The sequence below is a fragment of the Lynx canadensis genome, chromosome B4 (genome assembly GCF_007474595.2).
Source record: "Lynx canadensis isolate LIC74 chromosome B4, mLynCan4.pri.v2, whole genome shotgun sequence".
NCBI classification, from domain to species: domain Eukaryota; kingdom Metazoa; phylum Chordata; class Mammalia; order Carnivora; family Felidae; genus Lynx; species Lynx canadensis.
Window position 1 is genome coordinate 71,317,865 of NC_044309.1, and position 17,116 is coordinate 71,334,980.

Sequence of the window (17,116 nt, forward strand, 5' to 3'; positions counted from 1 at the left end):
GAAGCAACAAAAAAAAGCATTGCCTTCAAAATATCCTCACACAAATAGAAAGGAAACTAGCCATGACTTTAAAAGGAGCATCTGTGAAACTTTCTTCTATAAAGATACATAGACCAATTTCCCTTTTCATTTACACTACCAGAAAGAAACAAAAATTTGGTCAAATGAAAAAATACTGGTGTTTTCTTGATCAAGTCTTCATTTTCTTTTTTACCTATTGCTTCCAATAAAGCTTTTATAAACATATATATTCAATTCTAATATTCTAATAAATATTTTTTGCAAATCCATATCATGTATAAAACAGGGTGGCCACCAGAATAGCAGTGATGGTAAAAATATTTAGAAGGGGGGAAAAAAAAGTATGTGCTTGTGTTTTTGTTTCTGTTTTTTGTTTTTTTGTTTTTTGTTTGTTTTTAATTCTGAGCATGACTGATAGAAATGGATTAATAAAAGTTCTATTTGGACAAAACAATGATATTTTTCATGAATGCTGCTAGACCGAGGCTGAATGGGATTGCAGATGCTAGGAGAGTATTTTCTTCTTCTAAGCTCTGGAAAGACATACACGTCATGGCACACCACATGTAGTCTAGGATGTGCCTTCACAGGTCCTGACTGCATGCCTACCATCTTGTCATCCTAAACAGGTTCACTTTTTGTAACTGCCAGCACTATGGCCAGGTCCTGATTATCGGCGGATGCAGGAGGGCAAGATTGTTTCCCTAGTTAGATTCTGGGCCCGAACTTTTCCTCTACTTCCTGTAGCTAAACTCACCAGGCAGCGGCACTGTTGGCAATTCTGGACCCAGGTGTCACCACTGTTGTATAAGGTTTCCCCATTTTGATGGAGGCACTGGCTGCTAAGCCTTGGGTCACATTCAGGGCAGCAAAAAAGATCAACCGTGGGATTCTCACAGTCACAGACCATCCTTCGACACATTACAAATCCATTCTGTATGAGAAGGAAAAAATGAAAGCAGTTCCCCAAAGCCTCCATTTCTCAATATACTAACATCAGTGTAATAGATTTAAAGTTACATTTTGTAGTTATCACACAGAAATTACCCAAGCTGGAGAACTTCCAATTTCTTGGCCAGAAATTTTCCAGAAATACCAGCATGAAATAACCACTACACAGTCTTTATGTCTATATAAACGTGGGTATGCATACATAAATATACATGTACTTGTTGATTAGTATAGTGATTAGAATATTACCTCAATTTGTTTTGCGTCAGGGCATATGTATTTGTATTTAGTAGTCAACAAGCTTTACCTATTATTAAGTTTATGGGACATATTAGACCTTAAGTTTTGGTACACACTCTGATCAATGTCTTCCATAATAATTGAGCCCTCGGCACATAAAGTTATTTACCTAACTATAATATAAATCTCTATTATCAACAGGGTAACAAAGTAGAACATTCCTCTAAAACTGAAACATAATCCAAATAGATAGTTCTCACTTATAGGCCATAGTATGTCCATTTTGGCTTCATCCATGCATTCATTCAAATATGATATTGTTACTACAGAAGTACTTGCATAGTTAGCAACAAAATTTTACGAACATGTGAATAAACAAACACATTGTGGCATTTCCATATAATGGAATACTATTCAGCAATAAAAAGAAATGGGTTACTGATATATGCAATGAACATAAATGGATGTCGAAAAACATAATACTGAGAGAAAGAAGCCAAAAAAGACTAGTACTACTTACTAGATAGGGCTCTAGAATAAAGAAATCTAACCTACAGTAACCAAAATCAGTGTTTCCTTTGGGCTGAGAGTATGGGACTAACTATGAAAGGACAGAGATAACATTTGAGTGGATGGAAATGTCCTTTTCTACTAAACGTGACAGTGGTTAAGTAGATGCATGCATTTGTTGAAATTCATCAAGCTGTACACTTAAAATATATGCAAACTACATCCTAATAAAAATGATTACAATTTTTTTTATTTATACCAACCTGACATGAACAGACAGAGCAACGGTCATTTTCCAACACCCAAATCTGACCATTGTGCTTGATTTTTCCATCATGGATGCAGTCCCCTGTGCAGTTCTTTCCATGAGGACATCGACAATCATATCCACCGTCCAAGTTAAAGCAAATGGTATCATTGGCACAGCTATGCCTCCCAGTCCCACACTCATCGATATCTACAGCCAAGAAAAGGCAGCAGGCAATGTGCTTAGAATATGCTGGGTTTGAATCAGACAAGTTGTCTCCGAAGTGAAGCATTCAACTGTAAATTAACTTTCATCTTACAGGCATGCATTTCCTATTAAATGCTGACTAAAGCAATGTTAATGATCTAGGGATTTCACAGGAAAACATCATCATGCTTGATTTCAAAGAGCAGATAACCCTGGTTAGATTCTCAACTTTTATATCTCTGTAAATACCATCAGGCTTTATGAAACACTTATATTTTTTGAAAGTAAGACTAGAACTCAATTCATCAAACAAAAATCATTGGCAGATGAAATTCTAAAAGTGCCTGTGAATTTTCATTGGGAAAAATCATCCTCAATGTTAAAATGGTGTTTACCCAAAATCCTTTGTTAGTGGGAGATAAAATGTCATGGGACTTCTGAGGCATTTTATTCAGCTTTAAGCCCTATTCTCACAGCCCTGTCACCCACAGGTAAGCTCCCAGTGTTCTGCCCAGGCATTTTCATGCTGTCCTCACACCTTGCCTCCCACCCACAGAGGGCAAGTGACCATCAGCAATCACCATCTCTCTCACAAATAATCTACCACTTCTTAACTTTTCCATTTCAGATGATTGTTTTGTCTCCTGCCTGACTCAACAGGCAACGGGCCATTCTTCACCTAACCTCACCTATTCCATGGCAATCACAGCCTAAAGCATTTCCATACAGATGAAAAGCAAACATGTCTTGACCCCACAGATCAGGTCCATAAGAAGAGATGTGATTCATTTTATTTATCCCCATAATTTAAAGGTCACAAGCCAAAATACATTTCAGGGATATTGTAGGAGTGGCAGTAAGCAGTTATTTCCCACTTCATCTGTTTCCTCTGAGTAAAGGTCAAGAAAGAAGGAATTAAATCGCACCAGAAAAGTGGGTTAGAAAGAAGACGGAATGGATGGCTTTTAACTGGGGGAACTGCACACTGCTTTTCTTAGAAAATTTTAAAGATAGACTTTAGTAGATATCTCTCTTAAATGGTTTGCTTTCAACATTATTAAAGACATGGACAAGTCAAGATTATATTTTAGCCATATTTAAGTTCTTAAATATTAATTTCTGTTAAATATGCATTCCCCAAAATAAGCTATATATTTCTATTTGCCTTGATTTTTATTAATTTCCATGTAAACAAAATCAATGAACTGAGACAATGGCTGAAAAGATTGTTATAACTATAGTGAACACATTATTATAGCTTGATTTATCAAGGATAACAATGTTTATAATTATAGAGTGTGATTAAAAGCAGAACTATTAGCTAGAATGAGGATATATTTCACACTTTTAAAAAAGCACATTAGTGTGTGTGTGTATAATTATTATATATAAATATATAATTTTTTCAGATCAGAGAAATTTAACTGATACTATTTAGAGAAAGAAGAGCAAAAAGTGAAATTTTATACAATTTTATGAAATAGCTCCATATTTGGTCTATTCAGAGTAAGTTATATTTGATGACTTACTCATTGTCTCCTATTAAATATTCTTATAATGAGGAATCACAGTAAGCAGGAAAAGCATTAACCATAGTTATTTGGTCTCTTTGACCACAAACTCTGCAAATACTTCTTACTATATAACCCTTTAAATATCCACTATATGAATATCATTCCATTAATGGCAATGATTAGATTTTTAACAATCATTTCATTTTGCTTGACATATAACAACAAAAGCTCTGCTGTCAGGTAATGCATTTGTTTTTAATAAAGGCAGAGACAGTCCTGGGATTTGTTGCAGAAGACAAAGAAGAGGTGTCCAGCCACAAAAAAGAACATGTGCTCTGAAATAAAGTACATTCATAATAAAGAAATAGAGCAAAAGGTAACAGCAAAGGTTGATATGTACTTGCCATATCTGAAGAAATGTGTAGGCAGAAAATCATTGTGAACCACTGATTACCTTTCGCTATACAATGGGATTTGAATTAACTTGAACTTACCTTTTTTTTTTTCCTGCTTGTTATCTATACTGGGTTCCCCAATGAAGAGACTATTCTTGACTGGTAGTATAGAGTTTTGGAATTGTTAGATATAGTTTTATTATAATGTAAAATTCCTAAAATAAATATACATAAGGCTTGTAAATTCTGCTTTGAAAAACCTACTATAATACATAAAAATTCCAACTTTAAGAATACTAATAACTCCTTTAGTATGCTATTAAAGAAATCATGTTGTGAAATCAATCTAGTGGTCAAGTCTCATTCTCATTTCTCACCTGACTTGATCTAGCAGCAGCATTTGATACAGTTCATTCCCTCTCCCCAATAAATTTTATTTACTCACTTCCTATCACATTAATAGTTCTTTCTGGATCTTTCTCCTGCCCACATATACATTCTAGTGGCAATTAAACTATGAATAAGATTTGGGTAAGCAAGAGGAAGTCAAGGGCAGTCTAGTAAGAGGTAGTAAGAGTATATTTGAAGGCCCAATGTTTACAGTCAGCAAAATGTGTTAGAGGGAATGAGTTGAATGTCTAGGAGGAACAGAGTAGGTAGACAGAGGCACTCCGGGCCCAAGTAAAGGTCATGTTAAGAAATCTGAAATCCATAAAGACAATAAAATGTCATTTAAGGGAAGTGCCAAAAAAAAAAAAAAAAAGCATAATCAGATATCTATTTTAAAAAGATTCTCTTGGCTTCATTTTGGAAAAGATATTTGAGTGGATTAAAATTACAGCCAGGAGATCAATTAATAGGCTGTTTCTGTAGCCTAGGCAAGCAATGGTTATATAATAAAAGCAAACACTTACATAGTGGTTGGTATGTACCAGATTCTAAGCACTTCCATATAATGATTCATTTAAATTCCTCACAACAACCGGAGGGTACAGTTATTATCCCCATTTTATAGATCAGGAAGTTGAAGCATAGAAATGTTGCATAATTTCCCAAGGTCACTCATCTACTGGGGTACAGAGCCCAGGTGAGAACCCAGGCAGTCAGGCTTCAATTGTGAGCTCTTAAGAACAGTGCTGTACTGACTGCTAGCAGTGTGGAAGTACACAGAAAGAAACACAGAGAATCTTTCAAAGTAGACACAGCAAAGATAAAGGAATTTAGTGATTTGTTAACTTCAAAGATCAGGGAGAGGAAGTGGTCATGAATGATGTTTAGATTTCTGGCTTGGAAAATGTGGCTGATGCTATTTAGAGAAAGAAGAGAAAGGCTTCACTGTGGAGTGAAAGTGGGGGGCAGGCTGAAGAAAGACATGAGTTAGTTCAGGACATGTTGAATTACACTTTCCTCTGGGCTTCCAAGTAGGGCTGTCTGGTAAGTAGTTGGATATATGGGTCTGGCGTTCAGAAAATAGCACTGGGCCCAAATATGGATTTGGTTAAGATATATTTTTTTCCTCCTTTCCTTTCTCAAAAATAATCCTTCAGAGTAAAGTTCAAACTTCTTAGCAAGGCATTTAAAGCTACTTCTTTGGCTTGCATCTCTTTCTCTATCTCGACTTGCCAATAATCACATCATATTTGAAGCCTTAATACAAATGGTAGACACTCGAGCCCTTCTTGTTCCAAACTGGAAATAATTTCTCCTTTTTTTTCCCTCATGGATCTGAATTTATATTTTTCTCAAGTATGTATTATTTTGAACCTTGTAGCTTTCTTCTCTGTTAAGAAACTCGTACATTCTATCTTGTATGACAGTTGTGGTATGTATTTTATCTCTTCTACAAGCTGAGAGCAGTGACCATACCTCCTTTATATTTCTATGCAGCAGATGTCTGGCAAAGTATCTCAAGGTACTTGTGCATATATTCAGAACTACGTGTTTAGGTGAATTTGATTCATTTCATTTTTGTCCTTTTTCTTGATTTAGCTTAAAAATTTGCAGTATTTAATTTGAACATAACACTCAAAAGAAGCTATCCCATAAACATTATTTTTTTTGGCCTTACAAGTTCAAAAACCTCACCAAGCTTAAAAATAATCCAGAAATTAAAGCAATCAGGAGAAAAGGGGGCCTGCAAATAAAATATTCTTGTGTGAAAAAAAAATACTGGGCTTTATTCTCAGAGAGAGACATATTTTCAGGTATAGTAGAAATTATGGTAAAGGGAAATGGTAAAGGCACATTATCTGGGGATTAAATATCTACACCTCTGAGATAAATGGATGAGCAAAAAAGCATATAATTTGTATGAATGCAGCTTATAAACATGTATGTTGTAGATTACTCAACTGCAGCCTAAAAAGTGGTGAAGGAGTACACTATTATTTATTCATGTCTTCAAATATATTTATTCATATCTTCAGAGTAATTGTAAACCAACTGCTGTGGCTTTGTCCACTTTGAAGTGCCTTTTTTTTTTCCTCAGCAACAGAAAAATGGCACCTGCTCAGATATAATCACACTCTTAAAATTGTATCCTTCTAAATACTATTATAATTCTACAAATCACTGAAATTACAGTAAATGGATAGTTGTTTAGAAGAAGGATTTTAGTCTTTTTTTATATAACATAGGTTTTTTTAAAAAAGGAATCCTTTAGAGCATTGTCTTCTAAAAAAGTCATAGATATTTATGATAATTATTATAAATTCTATTGGAAGATAACAGTAGAGTCATCTTTCCAGAGTCATATTTTTTAAATAAGATTTTCTACTACTTCTGTGTTTATAGTATTTCCTTGAAAAGTCTTTTTTGCATGGCATCTTATACGATCCTTTACTTCCCTATTTTCATCTTTCTCATGTGTTATTTTGAGCGGCTAGTTTAATTTTCCTTGTTATTTTCTGAACACTCATGAATGCACTAATTATGTTTTGTCATTTTGTCCTGATCACTACTTTATATATTTAGTTCTACCAGGTGACATATCTATTACATATCCTACTATGTATCTACTTCTAGCACAGGTTATGTTCCTAACATACTTCTGATTAAATATTACCTGCATATCTCACTCATTTTATCCATCTCAACCTTTTACATTAGATAAATCAGTATATTATCAACCATGTGACAAGCATTGTTCTAGGCACTGGTGGCTGACAAGCAAACAAAATCCATGACCCTTAAGGCTTACAGTCCATGGGGAAAGGGATGGATGAAAAATAGTTGCAAACAGAGAGGGAGGGAGGCAAACCACAAGAGACTCTTAAATACAGAGAACAAACTGAGATGGATTGAGGGGGCGGCGGAGAGGGGAAAATGGGTGATGGGCATTGAGGAGGGCACTTGTTGGGATGAGCACTGGGTGTTGTATGTAAGCAATGAACCATGGGAATCTACCCCAAAAACCAAGAACACACTTTACATACTGTATGTTAGCCAATCTGACAATAAATGAGATATATATATATATATATATATATATATATATATATATATATATAAATCTTACAGTCTATGGAAGATAATAAGCAAGTAAACAAATAATATATACAATTATTTCAGAAGAACTTATAACTTCTGTGAAGAAAAGGGAAGCAAATTAAGTGAAGAGTGTCAGAGAAGGATGCTATTTTAAGTTGGGGGTCCAGGAGAAGCCATTTTGGAGGAAATCTGAATTATAGGAAAGAAGAATGCAAAGATCTGGAGAAGGACCTTCCAAAAAAGAAAAAAAGAACAGCACATGAGAAGGGAATCCATTTGGTACATTTGTGACATAGGAAGAAAGCCAAGTACCCATAACATGTAGACCCTTGTAAGCCACTGTTGGGGTTTGGATTTTACTCTGAAGAGAGATGGAAAGGCTCCAGGCATTGGAACAGAATTGAAGCATGCTCCCACTTCTGACTTTAAGAAATCATTCTGGGTGCTATAGAAAAAAGACTCTAGGGGAGTCCAGGGTGGAAGTAGGGAGACCAGTTTGGAGAAAGCTATAGTAATCCAGACAAAAGATAATGATGGCTTAGACCAACATGGTAACAGTAGACAATGTGAGAAGTGGTCAGATCAGGAATATATTTTGAAAATGGAAATTATGAGACTTGTTGACATGTTCGATATGAAGTATAAAGAAAAGAAAGAAACAATGACTCCAAAATGTTGGTCTGGGTCTGTGGTTTAGGGGCCTGTAAGAATTAGAGAGTAAATAAAAGAGTTGTATTTTAGTCAGTAATCCTGAGTTGTCCTTAAGAAATCCAAGTTAGATACCGAGTAGGTAACGATATATATGAATCTGCAACTAATGTGGTTGATTCAGTTTCAGAATGGATAGAGAAGATTGCCAAGTGCCCCAGGATACTGGAACATGTAGTCTTCTGGAGAGGTAAAGGAGAGACCCATAGGGTAAGAGAAAGACAGGAGGGGCACCTGGGTGGCTCAGTCAGTTGAGCAGCTGACTTCAGCTCAGGTCATGATCTCAGTTTCGTGAGTTGGAGACCCACATCGGGCTCTCTGCTGTGAGCAGCATGGAGCCCACTTTGGATCCTTTGTCCCCCCCCCTCTCTCTGCCCCTCCCCTGCTTTCACTCTCTCTTGCAAAAATAAATAAAATATTAAAAATTAGAGAAAGACAGGAAAGAGTGGTATCCTCAAAGCCAAGTGAAGAAAGTTGTTTTGAGAGGAAGCAATGATCAACTGGTTCAAATGCTTGAGCTGTCGAGCAAAGAGACGTTAACTGAGCAGCAGATTTGGCAACGTGGAAAAGGTCAATAATCTTGAAAGGAAAGCATTCAGTGGGGGTAGTGAGATTAAAGTATTGTTGGAAGCAAGAGAATGGAGACAAGAAATATAAAAGATTCTTTCCGAATTTTCCTCTAAAAGGGAGCAGAAAAATGCGGGAAATGTTTGGAGGATCAGGTGATAGGGGAAGTTACTTTTTGTTTGTTTTTATTGCTGCTCCTCCAGGCTGTTTGTGTGCTGATGAGAATGATGGGAGAGAAAAAGAGTATTTATCATATGGAAGAGAAAGTGGGGAGTACAAAGGTGAAAACCTCAAGCAGGTGAGAAGGGATGATAGGTAAGGTACTATGGAGGGAGAAATGAAACTTAACTCAGTGAAACAGGAGGGAGGGAGGGAAAGCAGCAAATAAGGATATAAATACGAATTGTCTAGTGTAACTCCTGGTGCAGAAATGAAGTTCTGCTTTCTTGGTTAAATAAGAAGCAGGGCCATCAACAGAGAATGATGAGAAAGGTAGTGGTACCTGAGATTTGAGATGACAGAAGGTGTGACATGGTGGTATTAGAGAGCTGCAGGGGAAAGTAACCAAGGAAATAAAATAGGAATCTTTGGCAAAGCTGATGGCCTTTGTAGCAGGTAGCCTATAGGACAGTCCCCTGTGATTCTTACCATTTAATATTCACGCTCTTGCATCTTCTCCCCTTGAATGTAGGCTGGCTACACCTACTGACTCACTTCTAAAAAACACAGAAGCAATGAAATGACACATCTGAGACTGAGTTATAGAAAGATCATGGGCACTTGCTTATTCGAGGGGAAGCCAGCTCCCATGTCTTGAGGCCCTGTAGAGTGGTTCATGTGTTAAGGAAACCAGGCCAGCCAAGAACCACATGAGCGATCTTGGAAACAGGGTGTGGCTCCCCTCATTCCCACCCCAGACAATTCTGCAAGGTGAAACACATCCCTGACCAACAACTCATGCAACCTCATGAGAAACCATGAACCAGAGGCATCTAGGTAAGCTGTGCACAGATTCCTCACCCATACAAACTGTGACATAATTTTGGTTGTTTTCAGCTGCTACGTTTTGGGTGTAATTTGTTATGCATCAATAGATAACTAATACAGCCTTCTTGAGATTTGCAGTCAAAAATTTAAAAGATAGTGAGGGAGCGCCGTTGCAAATGTAAAGTGAGATAGTGGGTAGAGGTATGTGTTTTTGCTGTTCACATTCTGATGCACAGAAAAGGGTGTGTGAGGATACCAGGCAAAAGTAAACACAGGTTACCCCTAGAGAAGTGGAAAGGATGGGGGAAGGGGAGAGATGAAATTAAGATGCATTTTCAGCTTTAATCTAAGTACTTGTGTATGATTTGAACGATTTATAATCGGCTTATATTCATTCTACATGTGCGTAACTTAAAGCAAAAGACAATCTTAACAAAAAGGTAGAGTTTTTAAATAAAAACAGTAGACTTCCCCATGATAAACTGCAGAATACAGGCAAAGCAGTTTATGAGGGAAGTACAAAATCACACTGCTTGATCTGCCTCCTGGAATTCTCTACAGGGCTGGAACTGTTCACTCTGGGACAATCACAAGTGCAAGGCAAAGCCCTCAGCCCACAGTTAGGTGGTTATTTGCAAATGCCAGGTTTTAGCCCCTGGCAAGGCAACAGCATCCCCACTCTATGCAAAAAATCCAGAGACCCCTCTGCTGAAGGTCCAGAGCTCTGGAGCTGCCAGCAAAGTGCAAAGCACACTGAAAACATCTGTCATCCAAGTCAGCTTCACTTTTCTCTGTGTGAAAACCCTTTGAGGTCCAAGAATAAAAGACATCTTATCATTTAAGTGTCAAGTACCGTTAAGTTAGATTCTCCAAGGCTTTCACTGACTGTGTCACTTTAGTCACATTATTCTCATAGGCTGTTACTCTATGAAGGTGTAAATACAAATGGAGAAAATAATAACTTCTCGTGGTTTGCTGTGTTTTCAATTCCTGTGCCAAACTTCTGATGGCCAATCCTTCTGGTGTGGGTGGTTTCCCTGGCAATTGGTCACTGGGCTTTGTATATTCTGCCTGCTTTTGAAAAATCATGCCCTTCAATAGAGAGTATAGAGGAACAGAGTTGTCAACTCACTGAAAATAGTTCAAAATTAATGGTAAATAACTGAATATAATCTGATTGAATTTTTCACTCCTATTAGATTGAAATCTTCTTTGAAGCAGGGGTCATAACTTCTATGTCTAACATTCAACATTCAGTAAATATCTCTTACTTTGCCAGCCAAGTGGTATGTTAGGAATAGTCCAGAGTAGTGTGTATTGTGAATATTATCCTTGGCATTATCATATCCACAGCATTATCATATTACCTCTACCTCTATTTTCCTTTTATCTTGCTTTCCTCATCTATTTGTTTCTAGCTCTTTTTGGGTCAGATTTATGCATGCTGCCATTTAAAATTTTCATCTGATACTATTTTATTCATCCTAAAAACACCCTTCAACAGTTACAAGTATCCATAGAGAACTGGCTTAGTGTCACAAATTTAACATATCTAGAAATCAATTAATTATCATAATTAGTAAGTGAAGGTTAGATTTTAACATGTTTCCAATTGTTGTATAAACACACAGCAAAAGCCACCAATAACTTCAACATGAATTTTTAAAATTTTTATTACTTTTTGAGGGAGGGAGGGAGGGAGGGAGAGAGAGAGAGAGAGAGAGAGAGAGAGAGAGAGAGAGAGAAAGGAGCGAGACACAGAATCTGAAGCAGGCTCTAGGCTCCGAGCTGACAGCACAGAGCCTGACATGGGGCCCAAACTCACCAACTGTGAGATCATGACCTGAGACAAAGTCAGATGCTTAACTGACTGAGCCACCCAGGCACCCCAATAACTTCAACATTAGATCAATGTCTACTATTTACATCTTACTGTATATTCCTCAAGTTCAAAAGGTGTTCTTATAAACTCCGGTTCTCCTTGTACTGACCTTCGCAAGATTCTCCACTTGGTGAAAACATCCCATTGTCATGGTAGCCATCTCTGCACTCACAGTGGTACCATCCAGGCAGGTTAATGCAGTTAGCACGACTGTCACACTGAACAAAGCCATCAGAGCACTCATCAATATCTGTTTGGCAAAGAAAACAAAAATGGGATGTTACACAATTGCTGCTTTTCTCTGCCCCAAACTAAAATATTCTGCTAGACAGCTACTAAATTTTTTAGTGCCAGCAACTCCTTAAAACTGGGAAAACATAAACTCAAAAAAGTCTACTTGGTTGTTGAAGGCTATATAGAAAGAATGTAGCGGTATTAGTCATAGGAGAAACATCTAGATGGCTTCTCTGTTGTGGAAGGCCTCCAACTGCAAATAATGACAAGAAACCATGTATGACAGTCTTTAGTGCTGCTCACCGTAGAACTCTAGCTCTTCTTCTGGACACAAGCTAGGATTGCCATGTGAATGCAGGAAGCCAATTAGGAAGTGGCATGTGTCACTTCTAGGCAGAGCATTCAAGACACACATGTCCCCTTCCCCATCACAATGTCCAGCAATTTCCAGGGGCTCTAAAGATCAGCCTGAGTTCCTAAGTGAGGATGATGTGGGGCACATTCCTCCTCTTCTTGGGATGGACATAGAATATGAACAGAAAAACAACCTTTTTGCTGAGATTTTAGGATCTTTATTACTATAGGCAAAACCTACCCACACCTGACTAAAATCTCATTCATCTCCAACATATAGCAATGGCACTCACACAGCAACATGCTCCATATTTCCAAAAATATATACCATTTATGCTACTTTTTAATGGGTTTCACATGTTATCCCAGTCAACCCTCAAAAAAAAAATCTTGCCAGGTAGATAGCATATTGAACATATGGGGGAAAAAAAACAAGGCAAAAGGAAATCATGGGATTTAAACAAGGTCACCTAAATTTTCATGTTTGCCTGACTTTCATGTGTGTGTTCCTTCATCTAAACAGACACAGGCTGCAATTGGCCAAAGTGTCTAAAAACAAAGAGATCCATGTATCTTGAGTCTCATATATTTTCCTCCAGAGGCTTATTACTACTCCCAAATAGTGTGAGCCCTTCATTCTCCTTGTTCAGACTGTTGAATGATGAGAACATCCAATGCCAATCCAAATCTCTTCCTTTGCTCATAGAGGAGCTGTCTTACAGAGTGCCCCCTGCTCATAAAACTCCTGGTTTTCTGGGTACTTTGACTCAGACCCTGGTAAATGATTAGATAGCACAGCATTATCACAGCTGTAGTGTGATGATGAACATATGAACCCAACTTCCATCTTGATAGCCCTATGCCATCCCTGGAGATTCCACTCGCCAAGGTAGGACAGCCCTTTCTTTTACACTTCCCACGCCTGCATTATAGTCCCTGCTGTAGTGACCAGGCATGATGGTGTCCTTCATGTTGAAGGGAAGACCTGCTGCTTTTTAGAGTCTTTTCCCTCAAATCAGTCCACTTCAGCTCAACAGAATCTACTTCCTTCCTACTTCAGTCTCATTTAACTCCAAATTCTTGGAAGTATATATTCCTTTCATTTTCTTGTTAAATTTCTCTTTGTCTATGTTCAATTTTGAAAGAGACAATTTTTTTGAATAAATGAATAAATAAGTTTTTTTTTTAAAGAGATATAAGCCCAGAGTCCCTTCCCTAAAACAAGGTGCAAACCGTTCTTTCAGATTAGGTAATAGGCAAAAAATATATATGTTTTATATCACTGTAAAACTTCAACATTATTTCTGAACTAAAAATGGTTTTGCCTCCATAGTTCCTCTTCCGAAGAGTTAGTTCCGACTGTCAGTAATTCCTACTGTCAAAATAATTGTTAGTGGTCAAATAAGCTAACCACTGACTCCCTGACAGATAGCTGATGTGGATTGCTTCCATTTACTTAGGCCTCTTAGGTTTTGTGAAACAGCCTATTTGTATTTCAGGAGCCTCCCTAACTGATGAATCTCTGATTATCAATGGGGCTAAAATGCTGTGCTCATTTCAGCTTTGTACAGTCTTTTCTTCTAACCCAAATGATGCAGAAAATTGATTATGTCATTTCTTAAGTGCATGGACAAAAGAAACCAGGTTGGGATTTCAGCTTTAGAAGTGAGTGTATTGGAAGAAAGGCCATGAGGGAATATTACAGAGTATCTCTGCTATTTTAGAAGAATCTGGTCATTAGTATTGGTGATTTGCAAGTAACTATTAATGGAGCAGAGCCTTCTCTACTGAAACAATTTTCACATGTACAGTTAGCCTTGAATTTAGTTCTATTTTGTTGCTGAACAAGGTTGCAGGGTTAGCTCAGATCTCCTGACAAAGATATGTATTTCAAGTTTTACTTCTCCCTTACTTTCTCTCCTCACTCTTCCCAATCTTTAGAGCTGCTCCTTACTGCCTCATGCCCGCTTCTCTTTCTCACATTGCAGTACCTTTCCGTGAGCTAGAAACATGCTCACTGAAGTTTAATAGGAATGCTACGCATTTATTACCTACTGTTCTCAAGACTGGGGATACAAACATACGCTGGGCAAAATGTATTTTCATTTACTGCTTGAGTTTTATTATTTAATTCTTACTACCAAGCAGTATTTTAGAGAATTAATATGCAAAGACATGACCACTCATTAATTTGCCATTCAATATTTATTAAATGCCTGTTTTGTGCCAAGTACTAAATACTGGTAAAACAAGGATGGACAAACCAGAAGTAATTTCTGCCCTGAGTTTAATATACACCTAAATTGTGTTTTAAGAGAATTAAATGTCTAAAAATCTGAAATGACAATCACACAGGACAGTGTCTCCCAACATGCTGCTCAATCTACTAACATGTCACCAGTGGCATGTTATTTAGGTGATAATATATTTTAATGACTACACATTTATATTTCTGAATTATTTCCACTTATAGAAAGTGATACTAATAGTACAGTAGTGACATTAGACTCAAATTTAAAAATTGAGAAAGATTACAGAAACAGTATTCAGTAAACATTAAAATAAACATTCTATGAACATAACAAAAATTATGAAGCTGGTACACAAATGACTGAAGTTTAGAAAACACCAAAATATAGTATGAAGCAATTATTCACATTTCAGAAGAATTTTCTGAGTAACTCCTCAGGCAGTGAAATGCCTTAATTCATTTAAAATATAACTCAATTAGGGGCGCCTGGGTGGCGCAGTCGGTTAAGCGTCCGACTTCAGCCAGGTCACGATCTCGCGGTCCGGGAGTTCGAGCCCCGCGTCAGGCTCTGGGCTGATGGCTCGGAGCCTGGAGCCTGTTTCCGATTCTGTGTCTCCCTCTCTCTCTGCCCCTCCCCTGTTCATGCTCTGTCTCTCTCTGTCCCAAAAATAAATAAACGTTGAAAAAAAAATTTAAAAAAAATAAAAAATAAAATATAACTCAATTTATAAAATATATAAGATGCATATGTCATGATGCCTCAAATTATATACTCGCTCTGATTTAGGATAGTGAAGAAAAACTAGCCAGATAATATATATTACTTCATTTTATACTTTCATGTTCCTGCTAATTTTGATTTGTGCATGCATATGTTTCTACTATGGTGAAAGTCAGTAGAAAAGGAAAGTATGCTTGAATCACCAAAGTATTCACTTTCCGCCAGAAGGTATGTGTGTTTGGCTTGTGGCTCTAATTAAAGCCACAGCTAAAACAAACAGCCTTATCTGTGAGCTATTTGATGTGTGTATGTAAACATGCAGTAAGTGAAGAGTTGTAATCTGATCCACAATTTAAGATGTATATTATATCTGTACATGAATTTGAATATTACTATGAGTTACAAAAATCACATACATATTGTGTGCATTTTCAAACATGCACATATTGTGCTTTCCCTATTGTGTAATACCAGAAAACAATAAAAAAAACTTTCAAGAATTCATTTCTTGGCTATTTTCTTTTGGTCACTAACACTGCACATTATCTAATTGAGTTAGATATACAGAGAACAGTAGATCTAGGAAAGGAAAATGCTATATTATTTCATTCCACATAAGAACTACCAAGCTGGAACAAATTACTTTCTAAAGTGAATAAAAGTATTCAAAAAGATTAGTACAGGACATATAAGCTGATGTGATTTGGTCTTGATTATAAGGACCTTAATTCTGTACTCTGTAGGTACATTATATAGAAAACTAAAAATACATTTTATGAAAAACTATGATTTCATTACATATTCTATCTTAGAAAGAACTAGTTCTCAGTTCCCTAGAGACAATTAAAGCTTTCTCAGTAGCAACATTTAGAACAGTCAGCTAGTGATGATATTAAAATGCTTTCCCAGAGTACAGAGATTCCAAACGCCAAATAATATTTAGCCATCTAACAACAGTCACGAATAGTAGTCATACTCCAGAGATCAAAATCGACTTAGATAATAAAAGTGGAAGGCACTGTTGAGGATAGACTTTCTAGAAAGCACATATGTTTTGAAGCAATCATTAAAAACAAACCAACAAGCAGAAAAACAAGGAAGAAAAATATGTGGAAAAAAAACCTCACACATCAGTGTCTTGTTTTCCTTGTCTCCATCAGATATGATGACACAAGAATGGATGTCTTCTACAATGTGACACAGACCACTGGTTTCAACTGAAAATGGCTTTTGCCATCAGCATTTAAAGGGTCACTTTAGGGGTGCCTGAGTGGCTCAGTCCATTGAGTCCGACTTAGGCTCGGGTCATGATCTCGCAGTACGTGAATTCAAGCCCAGCGACGGGCTCTGCGCTGACAGCTCAGAGCCTGGAGCCTGCTTTGGATTCTGTGTCTCCCTCTCTTTCTGCCCCTCCCCTGCTCACATTCTGTCTCTCTCTCTTTCAAAAATAAATAAACATTAAAAAAATAAAGGGTCACTCTAGACAATGAAATTATTTCCATGTAAAATTAAATATAGTTATAAAATGATACATTATAAAATGAGACACTTGAGTGATAACTTCTTTCTCATACACAGTAAAAGTTATTTCTATCATACAACATAACTAAGAGTAAAAATGTGCAAATGTCTAGAATCACCCATACCTAAAATAGACCCTAATCATTAGTTTAAGATCCTTTTTATGCTAAGAGAAAACTGATTAGTTGTTACTTTATACAAAAGAAGAGAAAATCCAGTTCTTCTTAAAAATTAGCACACTATTTTTAATGCCAAAGTCAAATAATGAGAGTACTATCTTTCATACTCTTTATCATTAATAAAAACCTGACATCATT

At 36.8% G+C, this 17,116-nt stretch overlaps 1 protein-coding gene across 1 annotated transcript in view; it reads right to left on the reverse strand.

Moving 5' to 3' along the window:
- NELL2 (neural EGFL like 2) overlaps nt 1-17,116 on the reverse strand; it is a 335,790-nt gene that overhangs the window by 11,294 nt on the left and 307,380 nt on the right. The window contains 3 exon segments of the mRNA XM_030322242.1: nt 779-955; nt 1,986-2,179; nt 11,828-11,968. Coding sequence (XP_030178102.1) covers nt 779-955; nt 1,986-2,179; nt 11,828-11,968 — 512 coding nt within the window.